The sequence below is a fragment of the Juglans microcarpa x Juglans regia genome, chromosome 1D, assembly GCF_004785595.1.
Source record: "Juglans microcarpa x Juglans regia isolate MS1-56 chromosome 1D, Jm3101_v1.0, whole genome shotgun sequence".
Taxonomy (NCBI): Eukaryota; Viridiplantae; Streptophyta; class Magnoliopsida; order Fagales; family Juglandaceae; genus Juglans; species Juglans microcarpa x Juglans regia.
The window spans coordinates 19,048,376-19,068,206 of NC_054594.1; the positions used below are offsets into that span (position 1 = coordinate 19,048,376).

Consider the following 19,831-nt stretch of genomic DNA (forward strand, 5'->3'; position numbering starts at 1 on the left):
AACTTTGGCATCAAAGACTCCCCGGCCCCAAGGCCGCCCTCTCCTAGTTACCATCTCTCCCATCTTTTGCAGGCCCATTTCGAAAGATCTGAGTTGTTGAAGTCTGGCCCAAAGGTGTGCAAAACACGACGTTAACAGTGGCACCGTCTGTGAGATATCTATTGGGTTTTACGTGTACTTCATGCACATGAGGTAGTCCGTTACAGACAACTCAGAAACTTACCAGTGTTACTAGCAACATGGAGGCTAATCATCAAGAGAACCGAATTCATGAAAGTAAGAAGAGCGCAGTAGAAGAAGGTTGTGCGCACAATCGCCAAAAAGCACCAACAAACGGCGGGGTAAGCGAGGTGTATCCTACGAAGGGTGCCTGCGCCTTGCCGCCAACTCCAAATTGCATGGAGGTCATGAGCAAAGTTCGATATAAGCAGGAGCTCCAGAAAGCGGAACCAATCGGGCCATTGGAGCTTATCATTCTCAACCCAGACCGACCAGAAGTCAAGGCAAGGATTAGCATGGAAATGACAACTGAAGCCCCGACCACCATGACACAACTTCTTGCTGAGTACAAGGACAAGTTTGTAAAGCCCGTTATCCGGAATGGGTATCCAATGTGATGCTTGTAAAGAAGCCAAGCGGCAAATAGAGAATATGTGTTGACTTCACCGACCTCAATAAAGCCTGCCCGAAGACAGTTTCCCGCTTCCTCGCATCGACCTGATTGTCAACTCCATGGCGGGTCATCGTATGCTAAGCTTTATAGATGCATACTCTGGGTACAACCAAATTTGTATGAACCTTAAGGACAAAGAGAAAACTTCGTTGATCACTAACCGATGCTTATACTATTACACGACGATACCTTTTGGGCTTAAGAACGTGGGCGCCACCTACTAGCGGTTGGTCAATCATATGTTCAAGGACCAAATAGGAAGGAACATGGAAGTCTACGTGGAGGACATGCTGGTTAAGAGTGGAACCCTAGAACAGCACCTGAACGACTTAAAGGAGGCTTTCACGATATTACGACAGTATCAAATGAAGCTAAACCCGGCAAAATGTGATTTTCATGTCGAGTCAAGAAAGTTCTTAGGATTCATGGTGTCAGAATGCGAAATCGAAGCCAACCCCGAGAAGGTGGAGGCCATCCTCAACATGGCCCCACCTCAAAACATAAATGAAATACAAAGGCTGGCTAGACGAATAGCCGCAGCGCGGAAGTGTCGAAACTGCCAAAAATACGCCAGGATGCCCCATTGCTTGCTAAAGGAATTGACGTCGATCACGTCACCTTGGCCTCTTGCCCAATGGGGAATCGACTTGGTAGGCCCACTTCTCCTGGGCAAAGAAGGAGTGAAGTTTGTAGTAGTGGTTGGGGACTACTTCACCAAGTGGGTCGAAACTGAGGCCTTAGCAACCATCACAGTGAACAACATCACGCGGTTTCTATGGAGGTTGGTAGTTTGCTGGTTTGGCATCCCGCGCACCATCATATCGGATAACGGGAGGCAATTCGATTCTGATCACTACCACAATTGGTGTCGGAATTGGGGGTCGAGTTCTAGTACTCATCCCCGGGACGTCCCCAGTCTAACGGGCAAGTTGATGCGACCAACAAAACGCTGATGGGAATGCTCAAGAAGTGGCTCAAAGACAGAAATGGGGCGTGGGCAGAAGAACTCCCCGCCGTTCTGTGGGCCTACCAGGTCACGGTGAAAACCCTAACTAGGGAAGCCCTCTTTGCCCTCACAAACGGCCATGAGGCGATGCCACCCATAGAAATCATAATTCCCACCTACAGAATTCAGCACTTCGAACAAGAATCTAACGATAGGTGGCTAGAACAACAGCTAGACCTATTAGAAAAAGTTTGACTAGAAGCTGAAATAAGAACCATGACCAACAAAAGAATAGCCGAGAGATGCTTCAACAAGCGTGTGCATCCAAGAACTTACGTGGTCGTCACCATAAACCGCCCAGGCTCTTACCACCTCAAAGACTCCCAAGAAAATGAGCTGCCACACCCATGGAACGCCGAGCATTTGCGAAAATATTATTGCTAAGACGATTTATTGTCATGAATTTATACATTTCGTGCACCTGTTCCGGGCCCTAATAAAAGAAGTTTTGTATTTCAATGGTTAATTTCAAGAACATAACATAACCCATCAAGCGAACTCCCATCCGACCAAATCAACAATCTCCATCAGCAAAGTCAACTAAACGAGAGCTCCATTAACAACTTACATTCTCAAGAGGCAAAAAGGGAAAAGTATGTCTAAAAGGTTGCCTTATCCCTCTTCGGATGAGTGCGGATCAGTCATTGGCCACCCAAAGATAAAAACTTACCATCCTTGTTAAGTGTCAACAGGCAGGAGCTGGTCCAGTAACAGACCCTCCGAACGAATTACCTCCATGCAGGATACTATAGGGAAATGTAGGCCTAAAGGTTGCCTTGTCCTTTCTACAGTGGAGAGCGAGATCAGCCTCACGACTCCCCGAATGAATTATCCCATCCTTCACTACGACGAAGTGTGAGATCAGTACCAGGCTGACCCAAACTTACCCTTGCTTATGATGTCAATAGGCGGGAACAAGTCCAAAGCAAACTACTTGAACAACCTACCTCCCCACGAAGGATGATAGGTGAGTAGGTGGCTCAACCTCCTCATCCGGGAGAGTGGGACCTACCTCCACGATGTCTCGAATAACTTACCCCGACCCTCATCACAGCGAAGGAGCGGATCAGTCACATCGTTGTCTGAATTACATCCCCGTGGGACAACAAAGGTTGCCTTATCCTTCCTGTGGTGGAGTGTGTGTCACTCCTCAGCTACCCGAAGGAAAAAGCTCTTACCTTCTTTCTTAAGCGTCAACGGGCGGGAGTGAGTTCAGTAACAGACTTCCTGAACAACTTACCTCCCTGCGGGATATCATATGAAAAGGTAAGTCTAAAAGTTGTCTTATCCCTCCCACAGTGGAGACCGGGATCAACATCGCGGCTACCCGAATAACTTACCCCGGCTCTCACTACAACGAAGTGTGAGATCAACTCTAGCCTGAATCAAACTTACTCTTTCCTACGGTGTCAACAAGTGAGAGCGGGTCTAGAACAAACTGTTTGAACAACATACCTTCCGCGGGGAACAAAGGGATGAGATGAGCCAAAGGTCTTCTTGTTCCTCCCACGAAGAAGAGCGGGTTCAGCCCCGAGGCTGCCCAAATACTTGCCCCGACTCCCACCACAGTGAAGGAGTGGACCAGTCACATCGTTGTCTGAATTACCTCCCCAGGGGAGAAAAAAGTGATTTAGCATGAGGCATTCCGACATCTCCTTGATGGAGAGCAGGCCGAGTCTATGGATTGCCCAAATAATGAAGCGAAAGGCGTGGACATCATCAAAGCGGACATCAGCAACACAGAACATCGACACGCACATCACGAACAAGCACTATGCGGCATAGACCAGATAAGCCAGGTTTGCGACATTAGTTTATGCAGACAAAAGTGAAATAATGATAACATTCTTGTTTCCCGAATAGGACAAATCTATGCTAATGGAGGAAGGTGGGTATAGTTTCAAACTATCCAAGCTATTTACCTCCTCACAAGCTGAGGAAGCAGGTCGGACCCAAGGCCGACTTGACTCCCCGTGGCGGAGAGCAAGATCAGCCCTACGGCTGCATAAAGAACAAATCTATGCTAATTGAGAAAGGCGAGTACAATTTCAAACTCCCCAGGCTATTTACCTCCTTGTGGGCTGAAGAGACAGGTCGGGTCCAAGGCCGACTTGACTCCCCATTACGGAGAGCGGGATCAGCCCTACGACTGCCCGAAGAACAAATCTATGCTAAAGGATAATGTGAAGACCACCCACCCCATTAAACAAAATTGTTAAGGCCCCAGGAAAACAGCTACATGGATAAAAAAAGAGGGCACGAACAGGAAGACTGCCGGCTGGCAAGGTCATCAGATATGGGTCAAGCACTGGTGGGGTGGGCTGCAAAAGTTGTGTGGCAAATCCTAGCAGCCGAACCCCCCCAGGTCGGCCAACCAAAAAAAAAAGGAAAGAGAACAATGAAAAAGGGATGCGGATATAATCAATAAAAGGTAATATTATTAATCGTTGAAAGTTACAACATAAGGTCGCAGAGCTACAAGAAACAAGTTACAACATAAAGCCGTAGAGATATAAAGAACAAATTACAACATAAAGTTGCAAACTTACAAGGAACAAGTTACAACATAAAGCTGCAAAGCTACAAGGGACAGGTTACAACGTAAAGTTGTAGGGTTATAAGGAACAAGTTACTATGAAGGCGACTCGTCACCATCGAGCTTGATCAAATAATGTTCCATGAAAGTGTTAGACAAAGATCTCCACCATTACGATGTGTCAATACGCCCGAGGTTACCTTTAAAAAATCAACAGGGATGTAGTGAGGCAACTAATTGAGTCTTATGGTGATAGCTGTCGCCCTGGAGCCGCCCGAAACCTCCTACTGGCTGTGGAGAGGTATGAGAAACTGTTGGAGAAAGTGAAGATAGCGGATAGGAATGGCTTTGAAGACGACCCTCATAAGTAAAAGAGTGAGAACGAGCGAGCTCCATGAGCAAAAGGGTGAAAACAAGCAAAACCCCATAAGCAGAATGGCGAGAACGAGAAGGGGGAGCGGAAGGACAACAACAGCAGAGAAATGGCAATGAGAGTTGCCAAGAAAAAGCCTCGGAGGCTTGGGACAACAACAACATTGAAGAGTAAGAAGATCTACACGAAAATTCCACCCTCAATGGGTGGGATCGTTCCCCACAGGGTCTTCACCAAGGCCGCTCGGAACTAGACCCTTCCCGAGGAGAGCACGTTGCTTCAAAGACTCCTAATGTGAAGGAAAATCCCCCACGTTCATGACCCTGAGGTTGCAAGGGGGTTCTGAAGAATGTGAGTCTTCGTCACGGATACCACGGACATAAGACAACTCCTCTCGCAGGCTATGGATAGTAGCCTTACGAGCTCCTAGAACCCGCCCGGCTTCTTCCAGGGCAACCTCAGCTTCTCTCTTCTGCTTCCTTTCCTCCTCCAGGGCTTTCCTTTTCTTCGTCAGAGACTCGTTGACATCTTCGACCTGCTTCGTCAGCCACTTATTCGTCCAACTATCGGAGTCCTGCTATTGGCGTAGCTTCCGGTTGTCAGCCTACAACCGCTCAAGCTCCAACTGGCATTTGTCAAGGGACTGTTGCAATGTCTCCATCACCTCGAAGGCAAGTGAGGCCTCAATGCGAAGCTCACCAACTTTGCCCTAGGGCCTTATCAAGTCAACAAGGGCCTTCTTAGCTTCTTCTTTCTGCTTTCACTCCTTAGCCGCACAGTCCAAGGCCAACAGTGTGAGCGAACAAAGAGCCCGGTTCTCTTTCCTCACCTCCTTTTGGTCGTCCACGATGAAGGCTGCCAGGAGCTCCAACCCCTATCACAAAATTCAGATTCAAGATCAAGAAAAGAAATAAACGAAGAATCTGAGGAGTTAGTAAGTTAAAATCTTACCCCTGCAAATAGCCTCTGGAGTCTACCCTCCATCTCATGGACTCGATTGGCATGGCCAGGCAAAACGGTCCTCCGAAGGCACGCCAAAACTTCCTCGACGACCTCATTGCCTTTCCCCTCATTGGGAACTCCAGGTGCCATCACCTTATCGGCCATAACAGCAGTCTCCGCCACTTCGTCATCATCGGAGGAAATGACCTCAACCACAGGAGCAAGCCCGACAGCAACATCTTGGATTGGCGGCACGACACGAGGAGGATTCGCTATTGTTGCCATCTTCTTGGGCGCCCTTGGTTTGGGCCGAATCAAAAGCGCCAAAATGGACAGGCCCTCTGGAGGGATGGGGACATTGTTACAATCAGACCAAGTGGACGATATCCTCAGGGCTTCTTCCCTTTCCCCTCTACTGGAGGGCTAGGGGAGCGGCTGCGAGCAGGCGACATGACAGGGTTTATGGGGAAACCCACATCAGAACGGAAGTTGGCCGGGGGGGCCAGATATCGGGAAGGTTGTCCTCAGTCAATAAACCCTCGGAAGAAACGTCGTCCGGATGCACCTTCACCTAGGCACGAACGACCCTGAGCCTAAGTGCCTCTTGTGGGGTTGGTTTGGGCGGCAGCCGTGTCTCCACCAACGGTATCAAATATTGCAAATACGAGAAACCGGTACTTAAGGGCCTGCCCGACTAGGTACTCTCATCCATCACCCGACAAGAAGAAGAATCGGCAGTTATACCCCTTCACGACAATATGTTGTGCCTCCAACCGAACCAATTCTTGGACCGACTGGAAGCTATAGAGCTGCCGACCCTTTTGCACAATATTGTGAGTGACGAAGAACTCGCGAGCTGTGAGGTTTAGAAGTCTGCCTCGGCCTCCTTCAACATGCGGTGCCAAATGACGTAGCACAAAACAAAAATCCTTTACGCACTGGGAGGAAGTTGAGTAGGCACCAACTCGAAGGAGTCCAAAACTTCTCGCACTAGCCAGCAAAATGGCAACCTAAGGCCACAGGAGAACATGGTGGAGTACACCACGACCTTGGTGCCATACCCCTCAGAATCCACTACCCCTTCGGTGGGGGAAGGCACCACAAACTCCACTTTTAAAGGGACCTTGTAGGTCACCTTCAACTCCTCCAGTTCGATAGTAGTCATCATCGATCGCCACAAAAATCTGACGAATTCATTCGGGGTGGAGCCACCTTGGCCAACTTCTACAGAGCATATCTATTGATACGATGTGCAGATAAATGGCTGCGTAACACGAAGTCATGATGCAAGAACCAAATGAATGCCACTCAATGCGAAATGTAACCTGACCGAGAGGAATTGGCGAGGTAACTGTAAGGGATTTTCTCCACTCCACAAAGCCCACTGGGTCTCGACCCAATACCTGCCCAATGGGCCACTAGGACCGCGCAGGGGGCAAAGCATCTACCTGGAAAAAAATCAAATAATCAATATGACAGATCAGCCTGACATCCCACGACTGTGATCAGACCTAGAGATTTGCACAGAGCACAGAACACGACAGGAAATGTGAAGGTTCCTCAATCTATCAACATCAAGCCATTTATAGCTCATAAGAGATAAACACAAGGCCAAGAAACTACGCCGCATTAATGGCGCCACTATCGAGCTATATGTCATATTTATGGTGATGCCGTAGAGTCACATTGTTAGCATATATGAATTGAGTGTGTGGAGTGCAGATCAATAAGACAATTAACATTTTAGAAGTGGATATCCCATATGATGGGATAGGATGGAAAAAGTTCTTGCATTTATGGTGCCGACGCTTATATGCCGCATTTATGGCGATAAAGTCTTACCGATTTGCACCCCACACACTCGATTTCTGCATTAAATTTTAATATTATTATTATTTTAAAATTTAAAAAATCGAATTATTTATTATATTTTATATAAAAATTTAAAAAATTATAATAATAAAATGATATATTCTTGTATTTGGAACTTAAGCGAATAGAAAATAAAAAAGTAATGCTACATATAATTATGGAATGTATAAACGTCATATAATTATTTTGTAAAATAGTAAAATTTATTATTAAAAAATTAATTTTTTTTAAATGAATTTCGTATTTATTTAATTTTTTTAAATAATTGTGCGACATTGTATCCGACTGTAAGTGAATAATACAGAAAACTTGACTTCCTTCTTCGGGCTCCTCAGTCGTCCACACTCCACAGCAGAGCTAGTAGAGTTAGGGTTATAGATTCTCGCTTTTTGTTTTTGCAAAGAAAGCCATCGATCAAAACAATGGAGGGAACAGACGACGGAGGCATTGAGAGAGTGGTGGACTCCAAGGACTTGCAGCAACAGAGCAAAGCCTTCGACAAGCTCACCGACCGCGTCGAAGATCGCCAGCTCGATTCCACTCGTGTGCAAGAGGTTCGATCCTCTCTCTCTCTCTCTCTGAAATTTGACTTTATTCTCAGTTTGGATGCTAATAAAACGCAGGAAAATAAACGAATTTGAGACGCACTCACTGGCATTTCAAAAAATGGAAAAGATTTTAGTGTTCATTGTGATTGTGTGTTTACTTTTCCTCACGGTTTTGTTGGATGACGTGTCAGGCGATGGCGTCGATCGCTGCATCAGCAGAAGCGGATTGGAAAGCTACAAAAATGAGGTAAGTACGGATTCTATGATTTTGAATTTTTTGCTTTTGATTTCGCGAGCTAAGAGATTGATCAAATCATAAAGTCACGTTTTATAGTCGTAAAGTATATATTGTAGTTAATAGTTGAACTTGTATAAATACTTCTCTGATTTTTTTTTCTTTTTTTTTTTTTTCTTTTGAATGTGGAAAATCAGTGTGGCTTTTACTCATTCTCAACAAGCTCTGAACGGTATTTGTCATAGTAAAATTGTGCTTTCTGAAGAGCTAAAACTATTTTAAAACGGAATTAAACTAAATTTTAATGATTATTTTATGTCCTTTTTTAATCCATCGGAAATATTGGTAGCTGGAGTTTGATACCTGATGTCTTTTGTCTTTATATTGTGATTAATGTAACCTGGTTCTGTGGTTTTCTTGTTACTTGTGTGTGTATGTATTTGACTGCAATAGTGGACTTTTTTGGTTAACCACGTTTATGGATGTTTTTTCTGTTGAATACGTTGGAATCTTTGCTTTGCCTTGCATATTCATTTTCATGCATACTGTGCAAGTATGCATTCTGTCATCCTTTTCCTTTGAAAGATTACATGTTTGTGTCTCTAAAATACATAAAACAGGTCCCCATCATAGCAAGGTCGTGGCATTCTTTTTCTTTTCTTTTCTTTTTTAGTAGTAAACAAAGTTTTATCGATCATAATAATAGGCAAGAGCCCAAGTACAAGGGACATATACTAGAGCATCACCTATGCGTGCTCAAGGTTGTGGCATTCTTGATGTTGCTTTAGCTTCACATGCTTCAATTATTATGGTACTATTTATATTTTACTAATAAATTTTCTTATTGAAAAAACTTGTAAAAATATTCTTATTGAAAAAAGTGGAGAAAAGCTTTAATAAAAGGTCTTATATTGTTAAACATCTTATAGGCAAATAGGAATTCTTACAGGTTGTAATTCAATTCAGACTATTTTGAACTATAACACTATCAGAGTCGTTTGGTGCATGTGGTCTTGACGGGTGGAAGTTAAATTTACTAAACGCACCGCTATGCTATTATAACCATGACAGTAGTAATGACCAGAATCACAGGCTTATTGGCAACATAACTGTATTAGCTACTATTAATTTCTTAACTAGTAACTACATGATGCTTTACTTAAAAAAATAAAAAAACTAGTAACTACATGATGCAGATCAAATCAACAAATTATTTTTTTTCTTTGAGTTTGCTTGTTGGGGATAATTTCACCCTATACTACTATATTTCTGCATTTCTTTGTTGTTATTCTCACTGTATTTCAATCAAAGATGATTTTTTCTTTCATGCAGAGAGAAAGAACTGGCTGCTGTTATGATCAGGGCAGCTGATGTTGACATAATCGCAAATGAACTCGAGGTTTGTTGCCTCATATATTTCCCATGCTCTTTAGCGTATATCTCTTTTGCTGCCAAAGGCTTATGTTTTTTGGTCAACATTGGGAACAGTTGGACCCAAAGGTGGCTGAGAGAACCTTACGGGAGCACAAAGGTGACGCTGTTGCTGCCATTCGACATTTGCTTAGGTAGAAAAGGCATTGGAGTTATTGAAATAGGAATCATGACCTTAACCAAGAAAAGGAAATATGAACGATGAGGACTTGCAGCTATATTATCTTGTCTTCATGACAGACATGTTTGCTAATGAAATATGCATTTGGCATCATGTGAATTGACTCGAGTAGTTAGGATGCTGATTAATGCTTTTCAGTCAATTAATACCAGAATAACACAATAGTCATCGTTCCAGGTTGCTTTGATGCGTACGGTGCACCCCTGGATTTTGAAATCAAATTGATTTTTAGCCCATAGGTTTAGGAAAATGCCAAACGTGTTACAAGTTTTGCTACAAAAATCTTATAAACTGAGTTGGCTGTAATTGGTGCCACATCACTCATATAGTTTTGACTTGCATTTTGATCTTAACGTTTGATTTTTGATACATCAATTTGTGCTCGTAATTTTAAGCTTTTGGTGCAAAAAACCGGCGGAAATATGACCAACGATACTGACATTAAACCAAGCAAGCCAAGGTGAATGGAAAGCTTCTACATCTTTCCCAAAACCAAAAGGAGAGAAATATTAAAGAAAGACCACACACTAGGCATGATTTTTTTAATTATTTCTCTTACCAAATGTGTTATATATGATTGATGAATAAAAGAATTCCTTTAATTTAACAAAAATAAAAATAAAAAATAAAAATGAAGTATAATGTGTAATGTAAGAATGATGAGTAGAACGACTCATTTTCACAGATTGACTCCATTAATGATAGAGATGCAAGTAATTACTAAGAGAGTTTACTTTCTCTGTATTTATTAATTGGGAATCAGATAGTAAAAGAAAGAAAGTATACATAAAACAAGCAGGAAAATAGAGAACCACAAGAGTAAAAACATATTCATTTATACAAATGAAGAAAGTGAGTGCTAGTGCTAGCTCTAGCTCTCTCGAAAGTAGAGCTTGGATTTTCTTTTGTACAAGTTTTGTTTTTAAGTGACTTCTTATATTCATACCCCCATCTAAAATATTGGGTGTGACATGATACCCAGCACAGAGCATCATGATGAAGATTTGGTTATGATCCCACCTGAAATAAGCAAACATCACAAAGTTTTTAACCAACCCCATATCACTACCAAAATTAGGTTGCTCACATGTTTCTCCCTAAGTTTTCCCTTCCCTCTTCATTTGACCAAATGGTGACCAAGGATCTCTCAAATTTCAGCTTTGTGGTTCCAGTTTTCACAGACTGATCATGATGGCGGTCTGTTGGCCACAAAAAAAAAGCCGGCCGAACTTGAAGGCAATATCTAAAGAGAAATCCAAAGCACAATGAGTTGGGCCTACAGTTCCTTCTGGGGGCAATCTCCAGCTGCAGAGCGGGAAGCCTGAGCTTGAAGGGCATACTGTCTCTGTAAATCTTTAAGCCTTTGCAACAATTCCTGGAATGTTGGTCGGCATGCAGGATCTCTGATTTTCATGTAGTTGTAGATTGGCATATTAGATATATTTTTGCAAGTTGACCCATCATGGAAGATCTAACTAAAAACTAAAGAAATACGAGGTCAAGAAGAAAACAACTAAATTGACCACTGATGCTATAATGTTCATCATATTGCATATTGATCCAACAAACCCCCCCCCCCCCCCCCCCCCCCCCCCCCCCCCCAAAAAAAAAAAACTACCTTTAAAAATTAAATGATAGCCATCCACAAGATTTTTTTTTTTTTTTAATAAATAGATAAATAAGTGATATTTCCACAAGATCAGACTAGAAATCTTACAAGATGAATTCCAGGCTAAAATAAACCAAACAAATAACATGACCTTTTAAAGTATTATGGGACTCAAGCACTGTGAACTCGGTAATAGGATCGCAATCCCAAGTATTTGGGCAACTTGTATTGAGCTCTAAGTGGCGTGGCTTCTAGTCACATGAGCACACCAAGATGGTTATTTTGCAAGGTACCATTGCTTATAATTTAAGTTCATTGTGGCTCTAGAAAATGGAAATCAAACTATACGAAAATCATAAAGATAACACACCCATGCCAGCAGCTTTCGATAATAGAAGCCCACTGTGGATCCGTGTCCTTAGGTATCTCTAGCCGTTGGTGCATGAAACCTACTGCTCCGATCACCTGCACGTATCCAAAAGAAATTGTTCATATGTGCAGAATTACCTCTATCTAAAAATGTTAAAATGTTAAAAAAGAAACCACCGAGATTGTCACATTCTCTTATTGCCAGCCAAGGTATCTATCTACTTTTGAGTACTGAGGGAATTTATTTACTCGCAATGGTTTTCTTTCTTCAATTAAAAGTACCTGATATATTCTTTCAAATGAAAACAATACCTGCATTGAGTTGAGATTATCCCAAGGGATCTTCTTGGTGGCAAGCTCCCACAATATCACCCCATAGCTATATACATCAGACCTATATGTATCCAAAGCGGTAACAACAAATGTATGTTTAAATCTGGAAATTTAATGGAAAAAACATACACTTGCATCAAAATACTTCAAGTGACATTAAAGATCACAACATACTTCTCATCTGAAGGCTCATTATGAAGAACTTCTGGTGCCATCCATTGAGGCTAAACAACATGAAAAAAGTAGTATCAATAGAGAATTTCTGTGTGTCATGTAATATAATCTAGACAGATTGGGTAGATATAACTAATAAAGAAGAAATCAATCAGTAGCAGTTTAATACCGTTCCCTTCCCAGCCGTCGTTCTAAGGTATGTGTCAAGCTTGAGACGCGAGAGACCAAAATCACCAACCTGTTTAGATGAAAATTGACAAGATTAATTCCTTATATAATTATATTGGTAGCAGAAAAAAAATACACATAATAGAAGGCAAACCTTCACAGTCCAATTCTTATCAACTAGAAGATTTGATGACTTCAAATCTCGATGAATGATTGGTGGATTGTAACGATGAAGATAATTCATGCCCCGGGCCTGTAGAAGAAATAAACAATATAATAATACATGAATCAATATGGGGAAGATATTACAAGACCCATACATGCAAACAAATTCATTCTGCCCAAAGCTAGAAAAAAGTGAAAAAGAAGACAGCTTACTTAAGAACAAACATTGAAAAATTAAAGCAACAATGAAACCCATACAAGTACTCATACTCACTATATCCAACGCCATATGAACCCGCCGTCTCCAATCTAGTTTGGTTGTGTTCCTCTGTAGTAAGCGAAACAAACTTCCGCTGCATCAATTGAACATAGATACAAGAAACACACATCAGCACAGGTGTTACACTACATTTCTTGGAAAGTTCCCTATCAGTATCAATTTTGTTATACATGTAAACATGAGAAAAATGTCAGAAATGTCTGCATTATAAAATTCTGAAAGGGAAGTAGAGAATAAACCGTGGAAGGAACTCTGTAACGATGCAGAGATGCTCGGATGAAGTAACAGCTCCCATAAAGAGCAAAACATTTGGATGTCGAAGTCTTTTCATAAGGGATACCTTCAAAAACAATAATATATTTTAAACCAAGTGTTTTAACAAATTTATGTTCATTAGAAGTAGAAAAATATGATCTGCATATGGATCAGTGTATAGAAAGGTACAAATAAAAAAGATCCCAAGTGTGGACTGCGCTTCACATCTATATGTATAACATATATAATTCTTGAAGTTTTGGCTTCGTTCATGTTGAGCCACATTATCACATTTCCCTCATAAATTTTAAAAAATGAAACTTAATGAAGCTAAAGGTTTGAAACCATTTATTGTTTGTTTATTTTATTTTATTTACCCAAAAAAAGATGCTTCAATTCTCTGTCTAATCCAAGAAAGACCAATCAATTCTCTATCCCACCAAAAAAAAGGAAAAAAACCTTCAGTACACTTCCCACTCACAAAAAAATCATTCAGTTCTCATTAAGGAAGCTTTCTATCCAAAAAAAAAAAAAAAAAAAAGGCAATTCAGTTCTCCTGGAGAGCTTTCTCCTGTTTAGTCACATCATCATTAAATGACGATAATATATCCAATTACATGGTAATTTTCATTTTAGAGTTCTAGTTTTCCTACAATATCTTTTTTACTCTCTCAGCTCATGCTTATTTAGTTTCATAACAAATGAATATTTATAAATTATTGAAGTTATGAGAAAGTTTAAAGGGCCTATAAGTTATTGTTCTTGATGACTAAAGACATTTACATTATATTAAGAGCTCTTTGTCCTCTCTCCACTCAGGCAAAGTTATGAGGTTTTCCATAACTAACATAGAAATGAAGGAGAGAAAAGGAGTAAAGCTGAAGGCCTAATTGGTTCGCAAATTTCTATATGTATTGTTTATAGGGTTTGTGAACGAAGAGAGAAAATTTTGAATAAATATTTTTTTTAAAATTAAGCAGTAGTTTTTATGTTTATTTTTGAAAAAGTTGTTTTGATTTTTGTGTTTGGGTAATGATCGGATGATAAGTTGAAATAGAAAATGTTTGGTTTGAAGTTGAAAATTGTTTAAAACATTTTGAAAAAATAGGAAACTGTACAAGGCCGAAGATGCTCATAAAAATTTTTGAAATCAATGTGCTACTATTGAGACTCTTTTAAAAGTTTTATTTATGGTTTAATTGCTCAAAGTATGCTAAGCAAATTATATATAGCATTGAAGTAGTTTAGCTATTCCTGCATATCGCACAGGTCTACAACTAGTGTCATATAATTTCTTATGCTTTGCTCTCATAAAACCAAATCATAAACTATCCCACTATTTTATTTGATAAATAACTAGTACTACAAAGCCACAACATCCGCTCCACATTAGTGTTAGAATTTCATAATATATATCATTAAGTCAGACTAATACATACAAATTTTATTTAAAGTTTTATACTATATAATTTCCAAAGCATGGGATTTGCTCATATAAATCACATCATCAACTGACTCATTGTAAATCATTAAGTCAAATTTATAAAATAAAAAATAATATGTCCGAGTGCAATCATTAAATGAAAATGATATATTTAACTACATAAATTAGTATTCTTTTAGATTTCCTAACACATGCATTTTTATTTTTATAATTAATAGGAGAATTTTATTCCAAGTAAATAGGCATAGCCCAAGTACACAAGAAGTATACAAGAGAATACACCTAAATACAAGCTAGAACAAGAAACAACTAAAGCAAATCATGAAAATTATCTCCATTCAATACAAGAGCCTTAGCCCAAAAACACAAAGTACTAAAGAAAAATTCCCTAAGGGATGGTTTAGATAGTAAGTTGAGATGACATGAAATTGAAATTTGAATAAAATATTGTTAGAATATTATTTTTTAATTATTTTTGTTTTGGAATTTGAAAAAAGTTAAATTGTTTATTGTATTTTGTTTGGAAATTTAGGAAAGTTGTAATGATTAGTAGATGAGATGAGATGAGTTGAGATCAACTCATTATCCAAACCAGGTAGTTCTACCATAGAGTGTTCTCTATCTTCAAAGCACTGTCCATTCCTCTCCAACCACAAACACCACATCAAGCTTTTTTGTTTGATGTCATTAATAGGCATACAAGAGAATACACCTAACACATGGTTTTTTGTTTTCTCAACTTATGTCATTTTAGTTTGGCGCGCTTTATGAATAGCTTTTGGCACCTCTTCACTCAAGCAAAGTTGTGACGTTTGAATAGCGTCAGCCAAAATTTTGAAAATTAATATACTAAGGTTGAAAATTTTATAAAGTTTCTATTTATTGTATAATGCCTCAAGCATGCTATCTTAGTTACATAGAGTATTTTTCACTTAATTATTCCACCACATCACACAGGTTCACGAGTAACGTGAATAAGATTCAACATTATTCATGTCCCAAATACATCGGCAACAACTACAATAACAAGATAACTAGAAGGCAAACCTCTTTTCTGAAGGAATGGATTACATCATCTGAATATTCTTGCTTGGAGAATACCTTTACAGCAACATCCTGCAATAATAAAAATACAATCTCAATCACAAACGAAGAGAATAACAGCACAACCTTTATGTGATTCTTGTTTGCATCATCATTTTATACGAGTACAAAAGAAGTGTCTAATAATGCACATTAAAACGGATTTAGTTAATTTGTGTAGCACACTATCCAATTGTGCATAACATGCAGACCAGGAAAGTTTATGCATAATCTATGGATTCACAAGCCTTGACTCGGCTAGTTGGAAGTCAACACTACAGCATCTACTCCCAAATAATATAACCTGGATTCATGTCCTGTATTTATGTGCACGCACAAAAACTGAAAGTTCTTTTTTTCATTTTTTATAATCCTCTTGGGTGCAAACAATTTCTAGGGGCCATCGGATTGGAGGAACTTCCCCTTGAATTACCCAAGGGGAAGTTTTAACTGTTTTTTTTTTTTTTTTTTTTTTTTTTTTTTTAAATAAAAACTGAAGTTCATTAAAGCAAGAGTACAAGAAACATACTGATCCATACCAAAGACCATGATATACAGTTCCACAAGAACCTGCAGAAGGGGAAAGCACAGCAAAACAATGTGAGATTGGTAGAGGACCAAGCAATACATAACAGGATAGACGTATACACATTAACATGCTGTTCATTCAATCACACACTTTACAAGCATTAACCAAAATTACAGCATTTGAGAAAATCACTAGAATAGACTGTTAGCTTAAAGGATGATTACCTTGCCCAATTTGTTCTCCAATTGTCAAGTCCTCCCATGATATTTCATAATCCAAGCAGTCGATATCCAAGTCCACCTTATTAACCGCACTACTGCCGGTACTTCCGCAGCTGCTGACACTGCTTGTGCTGTTAACATTAAATGATGACCACGACCCCAGTGCCTCATTATTGCCAGCCCGATTAACTTCACTCACTTGGATCTCTGGTATCGGCCCAGCAGAGGGACTCTTCTGACTATGAACTGGTTCATTCTCTCGATCATTTTGCAACCAGGGCCAGATGAATCGGCCAGTCCTTGCATCTGAACCTTCTTGCTCATTCACTTTCCATGGCCATGATAACCCTTTCTTAACAATCCATGCTTCTGCCTTAGAGGTTATGATCTTGTGAATTGCAGGTTTCCCTTCATTCTCATCACAAGAATCTCTGGAGCCTTTTACAGGGTACTCCTCGTCATGAGAAAATGCACCGAAAGGAGATGGAGCTATATCTCCAATAGGTGTGCTAGCTCCACTAGAAGTTGCATCCTCCCTATGGTCTGAGAGAACTGCATCTGATATACTGTGATCAGTATGGTTACTATCTCCACTCCCACCTTCATGATCTGTGCTATTCTCTCCTGTCCTAATTCTTGACTTAACTTTGCTGCTCACCTTGGATGCCTGTTTGGATGATTTAAAAATTAAGATATGCAAGACGATGAGAAATTAAAGAAACTTGAAAATACTAAAAGACTAACCAAATTAGAAATTTTGGAAGCAATGGCAACTTGCAGAGGCTGCTGAGAATCAAGACCAAGTTTATTTGCGATTGTGAGGCCACTTCTAGGCCGACTAAAACTTGAATCTGGTTCTGAATTCTGTATAACTGATAACTCAACTCTCACTTCTTGAAAGGGCCGTGAATCGCTTGATACACAAATAATCCCAATCAAACTACCATCGTCATCATAGAACGGAGTATTGGTAGTAACAGCTGAAAACCTTTCCCCCATCTTATTCTTGACTGGAATCTGCCCAGTCCAGCTCTCTCCACTGATGACGCGATGTACCACATTATTTGCTACAGAAAAGTTCTGCGGTTCTATCAGAAGCTCAATGGCGTCCTGACCAAGGGCTTCAGCAGCAGAATAGCCGTATAGGTTCTCAGCAGTTCGGTTCCTGCAAGAAGTGACAGCAAAAGAAAGCTGCTATGTAATTAATACGAAAGATCACTTATTTCCTCTTAGAAAAGAAAAAAGAAAGAAAGAAGAAAGAAGAACACATTCAGTAAGTATATAAACTACAAATGCAAGTCCAGGGTCTATCATTGACACCGTAGCAACCCAATTTCAGAATCACCTCGCAGAGTCAATCTTGAATTCTCAATTGCAAAAAAAGACCATCAATCTACAGTCGCAACAAGCATTTAATCAAACAACCATCCAAAATCCCAACACAAACAAATCAATACCGCGTGACACATACATACACATGTATACAAATATATTCACAATATTCTTGGAAAAAAAATGACAAATGAACAGACCAATAAAAAATATGTAAAACAAGCCTATCAAGTGAGCTACTCACTAGTCTTGTAGGAACCATGAAAAAAAAACCGATATTAAACAATACCCGAATGCATAAAACAAAAGACGCATCAAAATCTTTATAAAAACATTTATGAACTTAATCAAACTACTGACCAGTAAATTATACGTCCATCAACATCAAATATATGCACAGCCTGCCCCATGGACTGCAAGATATTCAAATACTGTCTATCAGTAAAACTCACGGCCGGGGGCCCCCCAGCATTAACAGGCTCGCGGCTCCGGCTCTCTCTCTGTAGCGGCGACGAATACCGAAACGACGCCGAACCCTTCTTCCACGCGGCTGTTCCGGCTTCCAAGCCGCCTCTTCTCCGCGGCAGGGCCGAGCGCTGAGGAGATACGGAGTGGGACCTCTGGTGGTGATTGTGGTTGGCAGGTTGTTCGGATTTGGCGTTGCCGGAGAGTTTTGACATCTCTTGCTTGAGGTGGGCTTGACCAGCCTCCAGCTCCTGGATCTTCCTTAGCAGCTCCTCCGCTGTCGGGGTACTCATTCGGGATTTCTGGGACTCTCGCCCGTTCTCACACTCTCAGCAATTACCTACTTGGAAATGATAGCTGCATATCCAGAAGACTAAACACGCACACTCTCTCTCTCTGTCTCTCCTCTCTCACTCTCTGAGTGTGCGCGCGCGCGCATATATCCAATGTCTCTCCAAAACACTGTTTGAGTAATTGAAGAAGGTCCAGTTAAGGGATAAGAACAAGTATGGGTTTGAAATTGATAAGACCTGGAGATTTATGAATCTCTCTCTCTCTCCGAGCTTCTCTTTTTTAGGCTCTGCTTCTGCTCTGCTTCTTCAAAGCCTCTCTAGTCTCGCTCCAGCTCCTATCTCATTATTTTCATCTCGGTCCGACTTCCCAACTCATTTTAACTATCTCGTTGCTATTTATTATTTACAATTCATTCCAACTCATTTTCAAATCAAATAAGACTTTAACTATTTATTTCATTTCTTCATTTCATTTATTATACCCAGAATGCCATTAATTATATACACACCCTTAAAAAAAAAAAAAGGATTTTACCCACGCTCGCTTCTAGCGCGTGTTTAATTTTAGCCAATCATCACAGTGATCACACGCGCATTGTTGGGAAATTAGCATGGTTTTGCCTCTTTCTTTGAAGAGGCTCTCCCCAATTGGCCCATTTTCCTCTCCCTATCGCCGCCATTGACCAACTCCATATTTCTCTCTCCGACTCCATGCAAAATGCTATTTTCTGAAAATAAATTATTATTTTTTCTTCTCACTCTCCGAAATTAGTGATCTTGATTGAATCCTTTTTTTTTTTTTTAAGAATATTACATTTTAACTTTAATTTATCATTTTTAATTTTATCAATTCAATGGTATACCTTCACTTATAAAATAAAAAATAAAAAATATTTAAAATATGTCGCATGGTATAACTGGATGACAAAATTCGAGATTACATCTCTCTTTATTTCTTAATTTAATTTCAAGCATATATTGCTTTAATTTTTGTTTTGCTCTGTGGATTAAATTATTTACAGCTAGACATTCATTAGACTGACTTCTGGGTTGAATTAAATTAATTTTAGGTGAGGGTGGAAAAGGTATTTAATTTACATAAAATAAATATTCATTAAAAATATTTTCTGGTAAAAAATAAACATGAGAATAGAGAAGAAATCTACTTAATTTTGTTTTGTAAAAGTAATTTTACCCATTTATTTTTTAATAATGTCCAATGATTTTGTAATAAGGTTTTTTTTTTTCCCCCTAAGCAAACAAATATATTATTCAAATAAAGAAAATGAGATATATGAAGAGGGGTAGGATTCC

General features: G+C 39.9%; 2 protein-coding genes across 2 annotated transcripts; one reads left to right on the forward strand and one right to left on the reverse strand.

The window, feature by feature from the left end:
* The first annotated feature begins 7,700 nt into the window (after positions 1–7,700).
* Positions 7,701–9,984, forward strand: LOC121238568 (huntingtin-interacting protein K-like). Its single transcript, XM_041135497.1, has 4 exons — positions 7,701–7,956; positions 8,142–8,197; positions 9,518–9,584; positions 9,674–9,984. The coding sequence occupies exons 1-4, from the start codon at positions 7,825–7,827 to the stop codon at positions 9,752–9,754; spliced, it is 336 nt and encodes a 111-aa protein (XP_040991431.1). The 5' UTR covers positions 7,701–7,824; the 3' UTR covers positions 9,755–9,984.
* A 962-nt stretch (positions 9,985–10,946) lies between these two features.
* Positions 10,947–18,877, reverse strand: LOC121238521 (probable serine/threonine-protein kinase roco5). Its single transcript, XM_041135436.1, has 13 exons — positions 18,120–18,877; positions 17,172–17,592; positions 16,431–17,094; positions 16,207–16,247; positions 15,642–15,710; positions 13,135–13,235; positions 12,890–12,968; positions 12,605–12,703; positions 12,452–12,520; positions 12,283–12,332; positions 12,088–12,169; positions 11,777–11,871; positions 10,947–11,200 (listed from the first exon to the last, which is right to left on the reverse strand). Exons 1-13 carry the CDS (start codon positions 18,515–18,517, stop codon positions 11,074–11,076), a joined length of 2,295 nt encoding a protein of 764 aa, XP_040991370.1. The 5' UTR covers positions 18,518–18,877; the 3' UTR covers positions 10,947–11,073.
* Positions 18,878–19,831: the final 954 nt, after the last annotated feature.